This window comes from Culex pipiens, chromosome 2 (assembly GCF_016801865.2).
Source record: "Culex pipiens pallens isolate TS chromosome 2, TS_CPP_V2, whole genome shotgun sequence".
Lineage (NCBI taxonomy): Eukaryota > Metazoa > Arthropoda > Insecta > Diptera > Culicidae > Culex > Culex pipiens.
The window spans coordinates 46,477,983-46,494,492 of NC_068938.1; the positions used below are offsets into that span (position 1 = coordinate 46,477,983).

At 43.2% G+C, this 16,510-nt stretch overlaps 2 protein-coding genes and 1 long non-coding RNA gene across 3 annotated transcripts; 1 reads left to right on the forward strand and 2 right to left on the reverse strand.

The window, feature by feature from the left end:
* Window positions 1–2,950: 2,950 nt before the first annotated feature.
* LOC120416774 (ER lumen protein-retaining receptor 1-like) lies at window positions 2,951–3,969 on the reverse strand. Its single transcript, XM_039578638.2, has 2 exons — window positions 3,818–3,969; window positions 2,951–3,737 (listed from the first exon to the last, which is right to left on the reverse strand). The coding sequence occupies exon 2, from the start codon at window positions 3,735–3,737 to the stop codon at window positions 3,087–3,089; it is 651 nt and encodes a 216-aa protein (XP_039434572.1). The 5' UTR covers window positions 3,818–3,969; the 3' UTR covers window positions 2,951–3,086.
* Window positions 3,970–9,605: 5,636 nt separating this feature from the next.
* LOC120416805 (uncharacterized) lies at window positions 9,606–10,551 on the forward strand. Its single transcript, XR_005605388.2, has 2 exons — window positions 9,606–9,959; window positions 10,026–10,551. It is a non-coding gene; the product is annotated as an uncharacterized LOC120416805 (long non-coding RNA).
* Window positions 10,552–13,991: 3,440 nt separating this feature from the next.
* On the reverse strand, window positions 13,992–15,174 carry LOC120416799 (ER lumen protein-retaining receptor 1-B-like). The gene is made up of 2 exons (XM_039578675.2): window positions 15,016–15,174; window positions 13,992–14,959 (listed from the first exon to the last, which is right to left on the reverse strand). Exon 2 carries the CDS (start codon window positions 14,957–14,959, stop codon window positions 14,309–14,311), a length of 651 nt encoding a protein of 216 aa, XP_039434609.1. The 5' UTR covers window positions 15,016–15,174; the 3' UTR covers window positions 13,992–14,308.
* Between the last annotated feature and the right edge of the window lie 1,336 nt (window positions 15,175–16,510).

Sequence of the window (16,510 nt, forward strand, 5' to 3'; positions counted from 1 at the left end):
CAGCACGCAGCTTTGGGCTCGATGTCGACCGCACCAAATCAAACCGGGACCGTTGACCGTGGCGGTGTTGTTGCTGTCTCGTTCGCTCCGCCCAGTCTGCGTCTTTCGCGAAAATTTTGACAGCGCCGCGTGTCGGCCGTGGCCAGGGATGCCGAAGCGTACTGTGGAATGTCTGTGGAAAATGTTTGTAGACTTTAGGAATGCAAGCTGTTGCAGATAAGTCAGGCAGGGGCTGAGACTGAAATATGATTATTTTTTTTTTAATGAGCGTAGAATCGATTACTTAGAACAAAAAAAAAGGGTTTATTTTTATTATGAATCTATTTCAATAAACATTTACGTTTTATCCGAATGACTTCGAGATCGGATAATAAAAAAATGTTATTAAAAATGGTTACAAGACATCAGCACCAACCAATAATATATCTACAGCAAACAAAATTTCAGTTTGGAGACAAGATTGTGGAAATCAGGTGGACGTTATTTGGCAATGAAACCAAAGTTCTGGAGCTTCATTTTTAATTTTTGATATTTAGGTATTTGGTTGCTTTTGAAAACGCCTTGAGTTAGAGTTAAAGCCGTTCAAGCATCTTGTAATGTAGGGGCAGGGGGGCAGAATGGCCTGCCTAAGTAAAATGCGCCAAAAACCATAGAAAAACATGAAAACTTATGAATTCAGTGTAGTAGGCTTATGCTTTGGGATGTTCCCTTCAATGTTATATACTTGGTTGATGAAATTTTTTTAGCTTAAAAAGATTTTTTGGACTTTTTTTTCCAGGGTGCGGGGCAGAATGGGCCACCTTAGAAAACAAGCCATTTTGTCTAATACAATGTTGAAGGGAGATTAGAAATGACTTAAGGTACATTTCTAACATAGTTTCCATGAAGTTAGACCACTTTAATAAAAATAGTCACTTACCAAAACAAAGATTTTTGAAAATAGTGTTAATATGTTGAAAAAGGACACTATTTTTACAAATAATCATCAAAACAACTAAAAAATCAACTAATGTTGCATTAAACGTGATTTGTGAAGCTACCAGGAGTGAAATAATCCATTTAATCCAAATTTCATAACTTTTGATTGTTTTTATAAGGTAGGATAAGGGTGGTCCATTCTGCCCCCAAGTGGATTTTAATTTAACACTTCCACCACCAAGTCTCTAAATGATTTTAAGGTTCCGTTGTTGTTTGTATACCTTGGTAGTAACCTCTAGTAACGTTATAAGCATTGAGCAAACTATTTCAAACAATCCAACTTTTCAGAAAGCTTATTTAAAAACCTCGAAATAAACAACATTTGCGTAGTTTTGTCAATAAATTTACACTTTTGCTCATAATTCGAAAAATACAATGAATTCAAACGTCGTTTTCGGTATGGTGAAGTTATTTGACGTCCTTTATAAGACTCTTGCCTTACAATTGGTCTAAATCCATTCTAAAGCCCAAAACCAAGGGTGGCCCATTCTGCCCCCCTGCCCCTATTTGTTATGAGTCACTAGCTTCCTGTATTCCATTGAATACTAAACCAAATACTATAGTATAGACTATAAAGCTTAAAAGCTTTACTTTTCAAAAGGTCTACAAATTTTCCTAATTTCGTAGTTCAGACCAAAAACTTTTGAATTATTTTTATTGAATAGATCAAAAAATTTGCAAAAAAATATTTTTTCCACCTTGAAAATCGAACCAATAGTTTCCAAGTTTGAAATGTCAGGCTAATTAAGTCACACTTAGAACCAGGGCCCCGGCGATGGCCTGATATGAGCTACCGAACAACATTGGCAATATGGCGTCGTTTGTTTACAAACATGAGATTGTTTGTGGACGAACCGAAAAATTTACATTTTTTAAAAAAATCTATAACCATCGTGCAATAACATTAAGTCTTACAAAACTGACAAAATTTCTTTAAATTCTAGACCAGAATTTATTTTAAAATTATTTTTCAATTTAAACCGCTTTTATCGCGATTCCGATCAAGATTGCACATCAAATCATCGTTCCTTTAGTGAATCTTTAGTTTTCACATCGATTCGCTGAAGATACGCGTTTAAATTTTGAAATTTAGCATAAATTAAAATAAGTTGCAAAATTCCCAACTTCAGCCATGTGCAATAATTTCCACATCACCCATGCGGGAAACCGATAATGGGGTAATTCATGCGTTCCAAACTGTCAAAATTCCAAAACGTCATTGCCAATCTTCGGTTCGCTGCTTTTGTTCGTGTTTGAAGTTTCGGGCCGAGACTCTGCTTAGAACAATTAATTTTTTTATCAAATTCATTGTAAAACTTTATCTCAGAAACTAATTGACCAATTTTTTAAGTCCCAGAGAGAACATTTTGGAAAAATTTCTGCTTTTCAAATCTATTATGTTCAGGTGTGCTTTTCTTTTTAGCAGTATTTTTAAAATACAAAAAAAAACTAAAAGAAATAAAAAATGTATACCTAAAAGTAGCTTTAACTTGAGAAGGTAGCTTTAACCTTCTTAGGTTTTAAATATTTTTCATAAAACACGATATTTACAAATAAAATCATATTTCTTAAGCCAGATTTTGCTATATCACGCACTATGCCCCACCCTCAGAAGATGTCTTTTTAGTCCTTTAAAACATATCAAATCGAAAATTTAAAAATCATATTTTGTGAATTTTACTTTTGGTGATAAAAAGTTAAATACAAAAAAAATATTTTTGTTCTGTGTAGCTATTTTTTCCAAATAGTTCCAATCATAACCTAAAACTTTGCCGAAGACACCAAATCGATCAGAAAATCCCTTCTCATAATACAGAATTTGATAAATTTAGGTACATACTCATTTTGTATTACCAGCCCCAGAAATTGAATGGAGACTTGTATGGAAAAACTAACGATGCCAAATGTCTTCTTTTGACATAGGGAATGCATGGACAATGTTCATCAAAATAAAAAAAAAATACAAAGAAAAGTCGATTTGCGAAATCATAGAGAATTTGAACATTTCGTGTAAATAAAAAAAATAGGCTGAGCTTAAGCTGACTACGAAAATTGATTTATGTTTTTCCGGAAACTGACTTCTTGTTTATTTCATTAGATTTTAAATATCATTCCACAACATCGTATGGAACCTTTTCCTTGCTCTGTTTCAAAGAAAAAACTCTCAGAAAAGCTACCACAAACAGTAAAATTTGCACAAAACTCACGACAATCGGAAGCGCCACGAATTCTTTCGCCTGCAATGCCCACGTTAGAATAAAAACGGTACGATACAGCCCAAGTGATACCAAATAGCTCACAACGTAATTATCCACCGATTGAACTCCGCAGAGCAGCTCCAACTGGGGCACGATCGCGACGATCTCAAGCAAAGCCGCGAAAGCCAACAGCACGTTTTCCGGCGATGAGCTACCCTCCGTGGCAAACAGTGCCAGTACGAAACAGGGAAGAACCAGAAATTCGTTGAACAGGACGTCCTGGTCACGATCGTACGTCTTCCGGTACGGTCCATAGATGAGAAAGATGATCAGGTAGCTGGACAGTACGAGGGACACCCTCATCCACGGTGGGTTGCTTCCGAGCGAGCTCGTCCCGTAAACATCCAGAACCTGGGCGCTAAACACGAACGCGTACAGAATCTGAGATTTGCCGGAGATTCCCGAACATGAGCGCGTTCGCCACAGTTTGACCAGCAGAATGACGACGGGCAGCAAGTGGAGCAGGTCCCCGAGAAGCGCCATGAGGGGCGAGGAATGCATCTGGCCAGTGTTGAAAAGTTGCAACAGTCAGGACATTTTTGTAAAGTGCGCAATTTGATCGAGGTTCAAATGTTCAATACCTTTTGTGTAGATGCAGCGTAATCAGTTTTGGAACGACGTACTCTTTATGGTCGAATGATAACTAAATAATGGATACACGTATACGTGGTCGGTTTGAGTCAGTCCCGCATATCAACTAGAAATGTGTGCTTTTTTTTGTTGTTTTTCAACTACCTAAGTGATGGAAGTGTTTGCCATTTTTGTATTTAACAGAGAGGTGAAATGTGGTGTGAGTGAAGCCGAATGGCTTCATATTACTCACAATTAAAATACTGTTTATTTACTGTTATGGTCTTTACTACAGCCTCAACAATATAAAATATCAAAAAAAAAAAAAAAATCAAAAAATAAATCTTGATTTAAATGAAATTAGTATTTGAAATAGTATTACAAAACATCTGTCAGCTGTCTGAGATGATACGTCTGCCGTCTTTTGAGATACGTTTTTGGCAAAAAAAATCTCTCAAAAAATCAATCTTATAAATGTTTTCTTTTTTTTATTTGCTCGAAGAGTATCTCAATGAGTAAAAATCTCCATTTGCAACATTTTAGCATGCTAATATACTGCCGCTCTAATCGTGTCTGTCCCATATGTAAAAACAGCAAGCCGAGAAAAACGCAAGTCAAATTTGTCCCGCCCATAAGGTTACGTGTTAGAATTTTTCGAAAAAGTTAATTTTCTACGGTTTTCTGGAACAAAGTACTAAAGTTTATTGGTTTTTCTGATAGTTCACATGATTTCGAACCAAACTGCATCATTAACTCAAAATTGATGAAATTACATATGGGACGTACTTGATTTGAGCGGCAGTATAATTCTCTCTCGAAAATCAAACATTTTTGGAAATTAGTTATAAAACGTAAAAATAAAGTACTTACTTTACTTTTACTGCTCGTACAACCTCCGGGTCATGAGCTGTCTCCAGATGCGCTGCCACTGGACTCGGTCCTGGGCTGCTACTCTCCAATTCCGCTGCGGAACTCCCACACTTTCCAGATCTTCCTCCACTTGGTTCAACCACCGTGCACGTTGCGCCCCCCTCCGCCGCGTTCCAGCCGGCTCCGAATTAAACACCAACTTCACCGGATTGATAGTCTGGTTCGGTTGGCGCGCATCCAGCGCGTCCGGCATTCTTGCGACGTGTCCGGCCCACCGGATTCGGCCAGCCTTGGCGACCTTCCGAATACTTGGCTTGCCGTAGAGTTGCGCCAGCTCGTGGTTCATCCTTCTCCTCCATACGGTGTTCTCACGCACGCCGCCAAAGATCGTCCTAAGCACTCGTCGCTCGAAAACTTCAAGCGCTTGCAGGTCCTCCTCGAGCATCGTCCACGTCTCGTGCCCGTAGAGGACGACGGGTCTTATCAGCGTTTCGTACATGGTACACTTTGTACGCCGGGAAAGGTGACCAGACCGTAAGGTCTTGTGGAGTCCGTAGTAGGCACGACTACCGGTGATGATGCGCCTCCGAATTTCTCTGCTGCAGTTGTTGTCCGACGTAACCAACGATCCGAGGTACACAAACTCCTCCACAACCTCGAACTCGTCGCCGTCGATCGTCACGCTCGGTCCTATGCGAGTCCTAAGGGACTCGGTTCCTCCTGCCAGCAGATACTTCGTCTTCGCAACATTCACCTTCAATCCAACCTTATCCGCTTCCCGCTTCAATTCGGTGTACCGCCTGGCCACCTCCTCGAACGTTCTGCCGACAATGTCCATGTCGTCGGCATAGCAGATGAACTGGCTGGATCGGTTGATAATCGTGCCCCGCATGTTGAAGCCCGCCCGCCTCATAACACCTTCAAGCCCAATGTTGAAACAGAGGCCGGAGATACCGTCGCCTTGTCGCAGTCCCTTGCGCGATTCGATCGGGTCGGACATCGCTCCCGAAATCTTCACGCTGCACCGCGCCCCGTCCATCGTTGATTTCACTAGTCTGATCAGCTTCCCGGGAAAGCCGTTCTCGTACATGATCTTCCATAGCTCTTCGCGATCGACCGAGTCGTACGCGGCTTTGAAATCGATGAACAGGTGGTGCGTCGGGATCTGGTACTCGCGACATTTTTGGAGGATTTGGCGTAGCAAAAAGATTTGGTCCGTCGTCGATTTCCCCTCCACAAAACCGGCTTGGTACGACCCAACGAAATCCTTTGCTCGCTCCGACAGACGACAGAAAATGATCTGAGACAGCACTTTGTAGGCCGCGTTGAGAATGGTGATAGCTCGATAGTTCTCACATTCCAACTTGTCCCCCTTCTTGTAGATCGGGCATATTACTCCCTCTTTCCACTCCTCCGGTAGCTGTTCTGTGTCCCAGACCTTGACTATCAGCCGGTGTAGACAGGCTGCCAGCTTGTCCGGGCCCATCTTGATGAGTTCAGCACCGATACCATCCTTACCCGCTGCGTTGTTGTTCTTCAGCTTCTTGATGGCATCCTTAACTTCCCTCATCGTGGGTGCTGGCTCGTCCTCGCCGTCCACCATACCGCTGACGTCGTTTCCCCCGTCGCCCTGGTACTCCGCCTCTGGGCCGTTCAGGTGCTCGTTGAAGTGCTGCTTCCACCTTTCGATCACCTCACGCTCGTCCGTCAAGATTCCCCCGTCCTTATCCCGGCACATTTCGGCCCGCGGCATGAAGCCTTTCCGGGATTGACTGAGTTTCTTGTAGAACTTGCGCGTTTCGTTGGAGCGATACAGCTGTTCCATGTCCTGGCACTCCAACTCTTCCAGGCGGCGCTTCTTGTCCCGAAAGAGATGGGTTTGCTGTCTTCGCAACTGTTTGTACGACTCCTTGTTCCCACGGGTGTTGTGCAGCAGCCACTTGTCCCGCGCTGCTTTCTTCTCGTCCCAAATCGCCTGACATTCCTCGTCGAACCAGCCGTTCCGTCGAACTCGGTCCACGTACCCGATGGCGCTCGATGCCGCTGCGTTGATGGCTGCTTCCATATGGCTCCAGCAGGCCTCCAGAGGGGCTTCGGCAAGCTCACCCTCGTCAGGCAACGCAGCTTCGAGTTCCCGCGCGTACTGGGTAGCGACCTCATGGTCCTTGAGTCGCTCCAGGTTATACCGCTGCGGGCGACGGTACCGGATCTTGTTGACCTCGGACAGGCGTTGGCGCAGCTTTGCCACCACCAGGTAGTGGTCCGAGTCGATGTCCGCGCCACGGTAGGTTCTGACGTCGATTATGTCCGAGAAGTGCCGACCATCAATGAGAACATGGTCGATTTGCGTCTCCGTGTCGTTTGGTGATCTCCAGGTGTACTTGTATAGGGAGGTGTGCTGGAAGAAGGTACTACGTATGGCCATGTTTCGGGAGGTAGCGAAATCGATGAGTCGTAGGCCGTTCTCGTTCGTCTGCTGGTGAGCGCTGAACCTCCCAATAACCGGTCTAAACTCCTCCTCCTGGCCGACTTGAGCGTTTAAGTCGCCGATGACAATCTTGACGTCGTGTTTTGGACACTTCCTGTACTCGCGGTCAAGAAGCTCGTAGAAAGCGTCCTTGTCATCGGCGTCGCTTCCCATGTGCGGGCTGTGCACGTTGATGATGCTCAGGTTGAAGAATCGGCCCTTGATTCTCAACCGGCACATTCTGTCGTTGACTGGCCACCAACCAATCACGCGCTTCGACATTTCGCCCAACACTATAAAAGCTGTCCCCAGCTCGTGTGTATTGCCGCCGCTCCAATACATAGTGTAGTCACCGTACTCCCGGTGGTCCTTCCCCGTCCAGCACACCTCCTGCAGCGCCACGACTTCGAGACCGCGGACCCGCAATTCGTTGGAAAGAATGCGGTCGCTCCCATCGAAGTTGAGAGACCTGCAGTTCCACGTCCCGAGTTTCCAATCCCTGGATCCCCGAAAATCGGGTCGGCGATTGGATCGGCTCGCATCTGGAGCTCTCTGCACTACTGTTTTACGGCGGGTGCGTGTAGCCATCACCAACCCCCTGTCTCGCCGGAGGACCGTCGTACCAGGACTGTTTAGAGTCCCACCCTGGCACTGGGACTTTTAATCAGCCGCCCCTAACCTGGGGAACAGACGCTGTTTCGAGCCGCCCCTAACCTGGGGAACAGCCGCTCGAGGGGGGGGGGGGGGGGGTCTGAACTCTATCCGCTGTAAGCCGCCCCTAACATGGAGAACAGACGCTTACCTCGACTATGGAGCCAGACACCAGTTTCTTCGAGCCGCCCCTAACCTGGGGAACAGACGCTCGAAATGGGGGGGGGGGGGGTTCGCTCACCTCTTCAGAGCCGCCCCTAACCTGGGAACAGCCGCTCACGGGGAAAGGGAGTCGAAACCCCACGTTGTTTTGGGCCGCCCCTAACCTGGGGTACAGCCGCCCAAAAACAGGATGCGGAGGGGGGGGGGGGGCTTTGGTGCACGTACGCAACGGTCACTTGCGTTCACTTTCCCTTTAATTTTCTTTTTAATTTTTACAATAAAAAACTTTTTGCCGATTTTTTTGTCGCACTACTATTTCACTCCGACCCACTGTGCGCCTTCCAAAACTCTTCCACACTTCCACACTCAAAAAAACATTCACGTTGAAGTTACGTGAAAAGCTATGTGGTATTTTTCCACTAGAGTTTTCACGTAACTTCTACGAGGCGGCCCTAGTAGAAACGGAATTTGCTTGGCCAGATCAATTCACGTCGTTTCTACGTGCTTCACACGTAAAAGCTAAATGAATCAATTGATGATTTCTACATGTTTGTTGTAGTAAACATTATAGGAACCTTCTAGTACTAATGTGGTCTAATTTCTGATATTTTTTTTTATCAAACAGAAAAAAAAACAAGAAATGCAGTTCTAGTTTCAATTTAAATCATAGTTTTATTCAATTTTCCTTTGCTAACATTTATAAAGAATGGTCCAGTCTCTCATGAAACCGAGCAGGAAGACGTTCGTACGTAGCTTTCTGTTTCCGCTATACTTCGTGGCCGCACGGGAACCCGTTTCGAAGTCGTTGTCGTTAGTTGTGGTACTTCTGTCTGTGCCACGTTAACGTGGCTGCACATCACCAGGGGCAGGTACTTTGAGAGCAACTAGGCAAAGTTTCCGATCAAGTTGGGTGCTCGGATGGTTGGCCAGGATGGCGTGGCCAGGAAGATGTTAAAGATGATTGGGGCGACCACGTTCAGCTCTCGAATTCCGTGCACGGGTTCGTTGGTCTTGCCGGATACAACTTGCTGCTTCGAACAACTTTGGCGCGGGCACCACACTGGCCAAGGCCGACGAGAAGATGGCCGCAAAGCAACCTCGCACCCAGGCAAGTGTCCGCAATGTCCGTGACATTTTCGGTTGCGTCGTTCACCACGACCAGCCGCTTATATTAGAACGGGCCAGAATCCAAGTGGCCACCGGTAAAAGTATGCTGCTTCCAGAATTCGGCCGCTGCAAAAAAATATTTCTATGATTATTTATAAATAAAATCATTAAAACTTTATTTAACTTACCGTCTGTTCTTTTTTTGATGATATTTTGCGAGAACAAGTTCGGCAGCAGGTCTTCGCCGGACGCCATCAATTTTCATACTAAAATAATCACGTAGAAATTTCGCCGAATGGCGCACTCGAGTTCCGTTGAAGTTACATTTCAAAACACATAAAAACTACATGGAAAACCCTAGTGGAAAAATACCATAAGGCTTTTCACGTAACATCAACGTGAAAACTTTTTTTTGCCAGTACACTTTCACATTATTTTTACGTGTGTCACGTAAAACGAGCCTAGCGAGGGGAAAATCGGGGTTACGTGATTTTTCAGGTAGCATCAACGTGTGGATTATTTTGAGTGCAAGCAACACCACACTCAAAAAAATCCACACGTAGATGCTACGTGAAAAATCACGTAACCCCAATTTTCCCCTCCATAGGCCCGTTTTACGTGACACACGTAAAAATAATGTGAAAGTGTACTGGCAAAAAAATGATTTCACGTTGATGTTACGTGAAAAACCTTATAGTATTTTTCCACCGGGAGTATTCACATAGCTTCTATATGTGTTGTCACGTAACATCGACATGAACATATCTTTGGGTTGTTGGTTGATCAAATTTACGTGATCAAGTTAGTATGAAAAAAGTTCTCGTCCAAGAAGGAGCGCGGTGGCGAATCTGATGAATCATTCAGATTAGCTCCAACGAAATATTCAACAACCAACGGTAAGTGAAATTTGTTCTGACAGATTTTATTGCAATACTTTAAAAATATATTTCTTTACTTAACAGGTAACAGGATTTTGAATCCGCGATAACCGATCGAAAAAAAAGCCTCAACAAGTTGGGAACGTTAACCTACTGCTCCATCTAAAACGTTCCCCGGCCCACAAAGAAAAGCTCAATCCAGTTCCGCGGTCTTTCTGGTGACAAACCGGTGATCTGGTGACCAAAATGGTCCAGCAAGAGATAGAACCTGTATGTAGACGTTTAGAATCAACCTCCGAAAGGCGAGTCTGGCCGTCGGCAACGAGATCGAGATCACCAAGGCAAGGACGATCTCAAGCCCGGATGAGACGATCCCACAGCCGAACCGGAAGCTGCATGCAGCATCTACACCAGATGGTTCAATCTCGCTGGCCGTTCCGTTCCGCGTCTTATCGTTTCGACTCTGCTGGCGTTCAGCAGGTTTCGGCTGATTGCATCCTGATGATGAAGGCTAAAGGCTAGTGAAATAGTGAATTTGAATTATTTTAGGAAAGTTACTGTAGAAAACCAAACAATGAATAAACAATAAAAAAATGATTATTTTGCTCTTCACCCTCCCTCGTCTTTATTACATTAAAAAAATAAATAAAAAGCAAAGTGTATCACACGAATGTCCATATAACTTCTACTAAAACATTCATTTAGAATTCAGGAGCTTATTCATTTAGCTTTTACGTGTGAAACACGTAGAATCAACGTGAAATGATCCGGCCAAGCGAATTTCGTTTCTACTAGCGTAACCTCGTAGAAGTTACGTGAAAACTCTAGTGGAAAAATACCACATAGCTTTTCACGTAACTTCAACGTGAATGTTTTTTTGAGTGCACACGCAGACCGTTCGTGACGACGACGGTACGATCACACAACACTACACTCAAAAAAACATTCACGTTGAAGTTACGTGAAAAGCTATGTGGTATTTTTCCACTAGAGTTTTCACGTAACTTCTACGAGGCGGCCCTAGTAGAAACGGAATTTGCTTGGCCAGATCAATTCACGTCGTTTCTACGTGCTTCACACGTAAAAGCTAAATGAATCAATTGATGATTTCTACATGTTTGTTGTAGTAAACATTATAGGAACCTTCTAGTACTAATGTGGTCTAATTTCTGATATTTTTTTTTATCAAACAGAAAAAAAACAAGAAATGCAGTTCTAGTTTCAATTTAAATCATAGTTTTATTCAATTTTCCTTTGCTAACATTTATAAAGAATGGTCCAGTCTCTCATGAAACCGAGCAGGAAGACGTTCGTACGTAGCTTTCTGTTTCCGCTATACTTCGTGGCCGCACGGGAACCCGTTTCGAAGTCGTTGTCGTTAGTTGTGGTACTTCTGTCTGTGCCACGTTAACGTGGCTGCACATCACCAGGGGCAGGTACTTTGAGAGCAACTAGGCAAAGTTTCCGATCAAGTTGGGTGCTCGGATGGTTGGCCAGGATGGCGTGGCCAGGAAGATGTTAAAGATGATTGGGGCGACCACGTTCAGCTCTCGAATTCCGTGCACGGGTTCGTTGGTCTTGCCGGATACAACTTGCTGCTTCGAACAACTTTGGCGCGGGCACCACACTGGCCAAGGCCGACGAGAAGATGGCCGCAAAGCAACCTCGCACCCAGGCAAGTGTCCGCAATGTCCGTGACATTTTCGGTTGCGTCGTTCACCACGACCAGCCGCTTATATTAGAACGGGCCAGAATCCAAGTGGCCACCGGTAAAAGTATGCTGCTTCCAGAATTCGGCCGCTGCAAAAAAATATTTCTATGATTATTTATAAATAAAATCATTAAAACTTTATTTAACTTACCGTCTGTTCTTTTTTTGATGATATTTTGCGAGAACAAGTTCGGCAGCAGGTCTTCGCCGGACGCCATCAATTTTCATACTAAAATAATCACGTAGAAATTTCGCCGAATGGCGCACTCGAGTTCCGTTGAAGTTACATTTCAAAACACATAAAAACTACATGGAAAACCCTAGTGGAAAAATACCATAAGGCTTTTCACGTAACATCAACGTGAAAACTTTTTTTTGCCAGTACACTTTCACATTATTTTTACGTGTGTCACGTAAAACGAGCCTAGCGAGGGGAAAATCGGGGTTACGTGATTTTTCAGGTAGCATCAACGTGTGGATTATTTTGAGTGTACCGCGATGCGAAGGAACGAAGACGACGACGACGACGACGAGCTTCTTGTTGCCGGGGAGCACTTTATTGTTCACTTGTTTGGCCAGATCTGAACCGCAAGATCGACCAATTTTTCGTGCGAAATATTGGCGATTTCGCGATCGCTGGACGCGGATTTTGTTTTGCACCGCTTCACTATAGGTTCCAACACCTGCTGACGGGAACTTCACGTCGCGGTAAACCGGATAACCACGGATTCGCGAGTAAATTCGACGGACCGGCCGAAGTACAACACCGCGTTAGTACGCACGCACACTAAAGTAGGAAAGTGTAAAAATAGCAAAATCAAAGGTATTCCATATTACGCACCATTTTCTTATGGGCTGGGCCTCAAACTTATTTTGCATTTAGAAATCTCGGGATTCGAACTCATGAACATTTAATTTATGAATCTAGTTGACTAACATCTGAATCAGGCATACCAAAATGTATTCAAATTATTGAAATACATTCTTTTCATTTTCATTATATTTGAGAAATTACGATCGTATTCAGTCACAAAAATATCAACCACTCTTCGACCTTGACCAGTCCGTGGTATATCAATTTGTTACAAAAACTATTCCTGGAGTTTTTTTTTAAAGGTTCAATAAACAAAATTTCCAGTTTTGTAAAATCGCGATAACTTGTGATATTTATAAGCAAACCCCTTATGTTCATGTATCAAATTTTTTGTAATTGTCTGCTCAACAACTTTGTAGAACATTGTTACACTCTAAAAAATAACCCTGCAAAGTTAGAAAAAACACGAAATTTTAAAATGAAAAAAATTGTTCTAACTGAAAAAATGACCCTTCTGGGTCAATGTAGATTCGAAAAGTACATTAAATTTCCCATAAAATGACAGTTTCCAAATTTTTTACAGTTGAGTAAAGGAAAATGCCAGAGTTTTTAAAACTTTTTTAGTGTTTTTTCGATGAAAGATACGTTTTTACGGAATTCTGAGTACGCCATCAAATCGGGTGTCTAATTTTACATAAAAGTCCCTTTGACACCAAATTTCTATCTCATCACCGTTTCAGGCTGCAAATTATTGAAAAACACCTCTTTTTTCGCATGTTCAATGAAAGGGGTCGTACCGGCCCTCCGTCACGAGATATCAAAAAACGGACCTCGGATTCGTTATCAGGGACAAAAGTTACCCCTTAGGACACAGTTTCACGCAAATCGAAGAAGGGTCGGGGCAACTGCTGTGTGAGTTGGCGGAGAATTACCCATGTGAAATTAAAAAAAAAATATTATATACTTTAATCTTTATATTGTTATCTTTCCACAGCCGACTGTTTAAAATTTAAAATTTTCAACCGATAATCAAGTTGCTCATGGTCACATCACTGCCACTCGTGAATCCTGACTCGTCTTACTAACCCCCTTCCAAAATCTTACGTGATACCTTGTCGGAGAGATGCAGTCGATTCCCATCCACTTCCCAGAGACTCTACCTCTGGTCGTAGTCGGCGCCGGTATTGATCAGCATGATAGGGGCCTTTGAAAAGTTGCGAAACGAGGTAAGATAGCTTTCACTCATCTTCCGCTGCTCGTGGATGTAACTTTTGGAGGTCTTGGTCAATAACGGAGTAGCAACTGAGGATGGGCACTTATGCTTACGAATGTTTCTCTACAATGCGTCTCTATTATTAGGTCTGCTAAAATGTGTACTTTCTGAAAATTGATTATTCTTTGGCAGTCAAAAACCCCCAAGAAGTTATCTCGGTTTATGCTGCTACAATCTAGCCAAGTCGTGCGGTTTCTTACTTCTTGGAAATAAAACAAAAACACACACTTCAATCAGAGAAACAATCATTCATAAGTTACTCAATGCGGCATGTATTCGCTATTTCATTCTTTTGTAAGTAATGAATAATACAAATTTCTTTTTTTAAATCAATCGCCATAATCACAAACTATTATCACGCTTTGCAACACTTTATATATTTTTCTTCTAATAATTAATTTAGTCAGATCATGTTCACTATAATGCAATTCTTCCCAACACACCCTCACTAATTGTGCTCACATTCCTCGAGAGATTCGTATCACTTTCGGAAGCTGGTCGGAAGCCTCCGGATGTTTGTTCGTTTCGTGTTTCTATAATAGCAGATGTAATTAGTCATCCTGCCTGCCCTAAACCACCACACGGTAGATGGACTTTTGTTCGCGCTGCTTCATCGTGAACACGCGCACAAAGACGAGCGCAAAGAGGGTGGTCTGCACGAAGCCGGCAAAGAGCGCGATCGGTTCGTAATAGCTGGTGGTGTAATAAAGCCAGGCCCACTTGAGCAGGTACATGGCACGGTAGAGCCCGAGCGCCAGCAGGTAGCACACGACGTAACCATCGACGAGCTCGATCTTGCAGAGCAGGTCCAGCTGCGGGATGATCGCGATCGCCTCCAGGAAGATCGAAAAGGTCCACAGGACCTCGATCGGGGATGCGTTGTACGAGGAGTAAAGGGCCAGGACGAAGCACGGGACGACGAGAAACTCGTTGTACAGCACGTCCTGGTCGCGATCGTAGCTCTTCTTGTACGGCCCGTAGATCATGTACACGATCATGAAGCTGATCGCGATGTAAACCACCTTCATCGAGGACAAGTAGAACGCGTCAGCGCTGATGTTTACCGGCAGGTCCAGATAACGCATGGTAAACACGATCGCGTACAAAATTTGGGATTTCCCGGAAATCCCGGCACACGACTTGGTGCGCCATAACTTCGCAAGCAGCACCGCAAAAGACAGTACGTGCAGGAAATCTCCAAACACGCGAATGGCGAACATCTGCAAGAGTTGAGATAAAAAGTGTGACTGCAAAACGTGACCTTGGCCATAATTACCTTGGTTGTACAACAACAAAAAATAATCCACGTAAAAGGTGGCGCAGCAGCAACGAGTCGCGAATGCAATCGCTGCAAAGTGTACGGATCGACTAACGACGAGTGGTCCGTACTAACTTAGTGAGCGCGACTCCTCGTACGTACGTGCACCGATGGAGAGCGAATACACGTGCAAGACTTCACAACTCACTGTAGACGTAGAGTGTATGAGTGTGAATCATGAATGGGTTTTCTGCTCCCATACAGCAACAAAAAAAATATCCCCATTGATGGGGGTGTAAATCGATCGACGTTTCTCTGTTGCCGGTTGTGCAAAAGTTGTCAAGTAGATGTGGTGGCGCACGGTACATGAATAAAATAACCCAGATCAACCGGCTTTTCTTGGGTTTTCCTCCCCCAAGAACTCTGGGTAAAGTGGAATCGAATAACTCGTTTGGGGTGAAGAAATGTGAGGTTGCATACATGCAGGCGAATTTAAAATGGTGGAATGTGAGCAGATACAGTTAAATGACTAATAATATCATTAGCTAAAACATATGTTGGAAACCAACGATTGCAAAACAACTAGAAAGGTGTACAATGCATTTTAAAAACACTTATTTCATTCAAATGTTGAAACCGTAGCTTGTAAATGTAAGCTTTTTATTTTTTTAACCCCTCCCCGGCTCTGGTCAGAGTCGAGGGACATAAACTTCAAAAAATATTAGCGATGGCCTAATTAACAAAACTTCAATATTCTCCCATGTTGGGCGCCATTTTGGATAACAAATCACTTTAGAGCATTTGTGAGGTCATACTGGAGTTCAATAATCCAAAATTGGATAACCGGTTTTTTCTCGTGATTCGATTATCCGAAATGAAAAATTTGGCGAAATTTTCGGATAATCTTGTCTGAACTGATACAATAAAATAGCCATTACCAAAAAAAAAAAAAAAAAAAAACGTTACTTAATCCACCTTTCAAAGGTTAAATTAGAGGTGGTTGGTGCCTTCCGCAAATTCATTTAGTGAATACACAGCCTCAAAAAAGTGTATAAATAACACTTAAGTGCTTATCACTTCCCAGTCACGGCGTTCTCAGAGAATTCTTACAGAGTTCTTACAGAGCGAAATTATTCTTTCTAGAACGCTGCCATCATCCTGCCAGATTTTCTCAAAAATTCTTTGAGAATTGTAGCTCAAATGCAATAACCGGTTCTAGCAGGAGCCGGCGAAATCAACCGGTTCTGCAAGAATCCTGCTAGAACTATTCTGACAGGCCTCCTGCTAGAATTCTGTAAGAATTTTGTTAGAAAGAAATGACAAGAATTTCTGTTAGAATCCTGCTAGAATTTATAAGAATTTTGTTTGCATAATATTAGTCAAAAAGATTAGTTTTTTTAATTTTGCTGGATTGCATCCTAGCAAAATCAACCGCGGTTTTAGTTAACTTTATTTTCCACAAATATTTATAAATCACATCTCATTATCACACATCTAGTTAATCAGTATTTCT

Bases quoted from the DNA above. Each gene is read 5' to 3' on its own strand.
- LOC120416774 (XM_039578638.2), bottom strand. From the start codon at position 3,737: ATGCATTCCTCGCCCCTCATGGCGCTTCTCGGGGACCTGCTCCACTTG.
- LOC120416799 (XM_039578675.2), bottom strand. From the start codon at position 14,959: ATGTTCGCCATTCGCGTGTTTGGAGATTTCCTGCACGTACTGTCTTTT.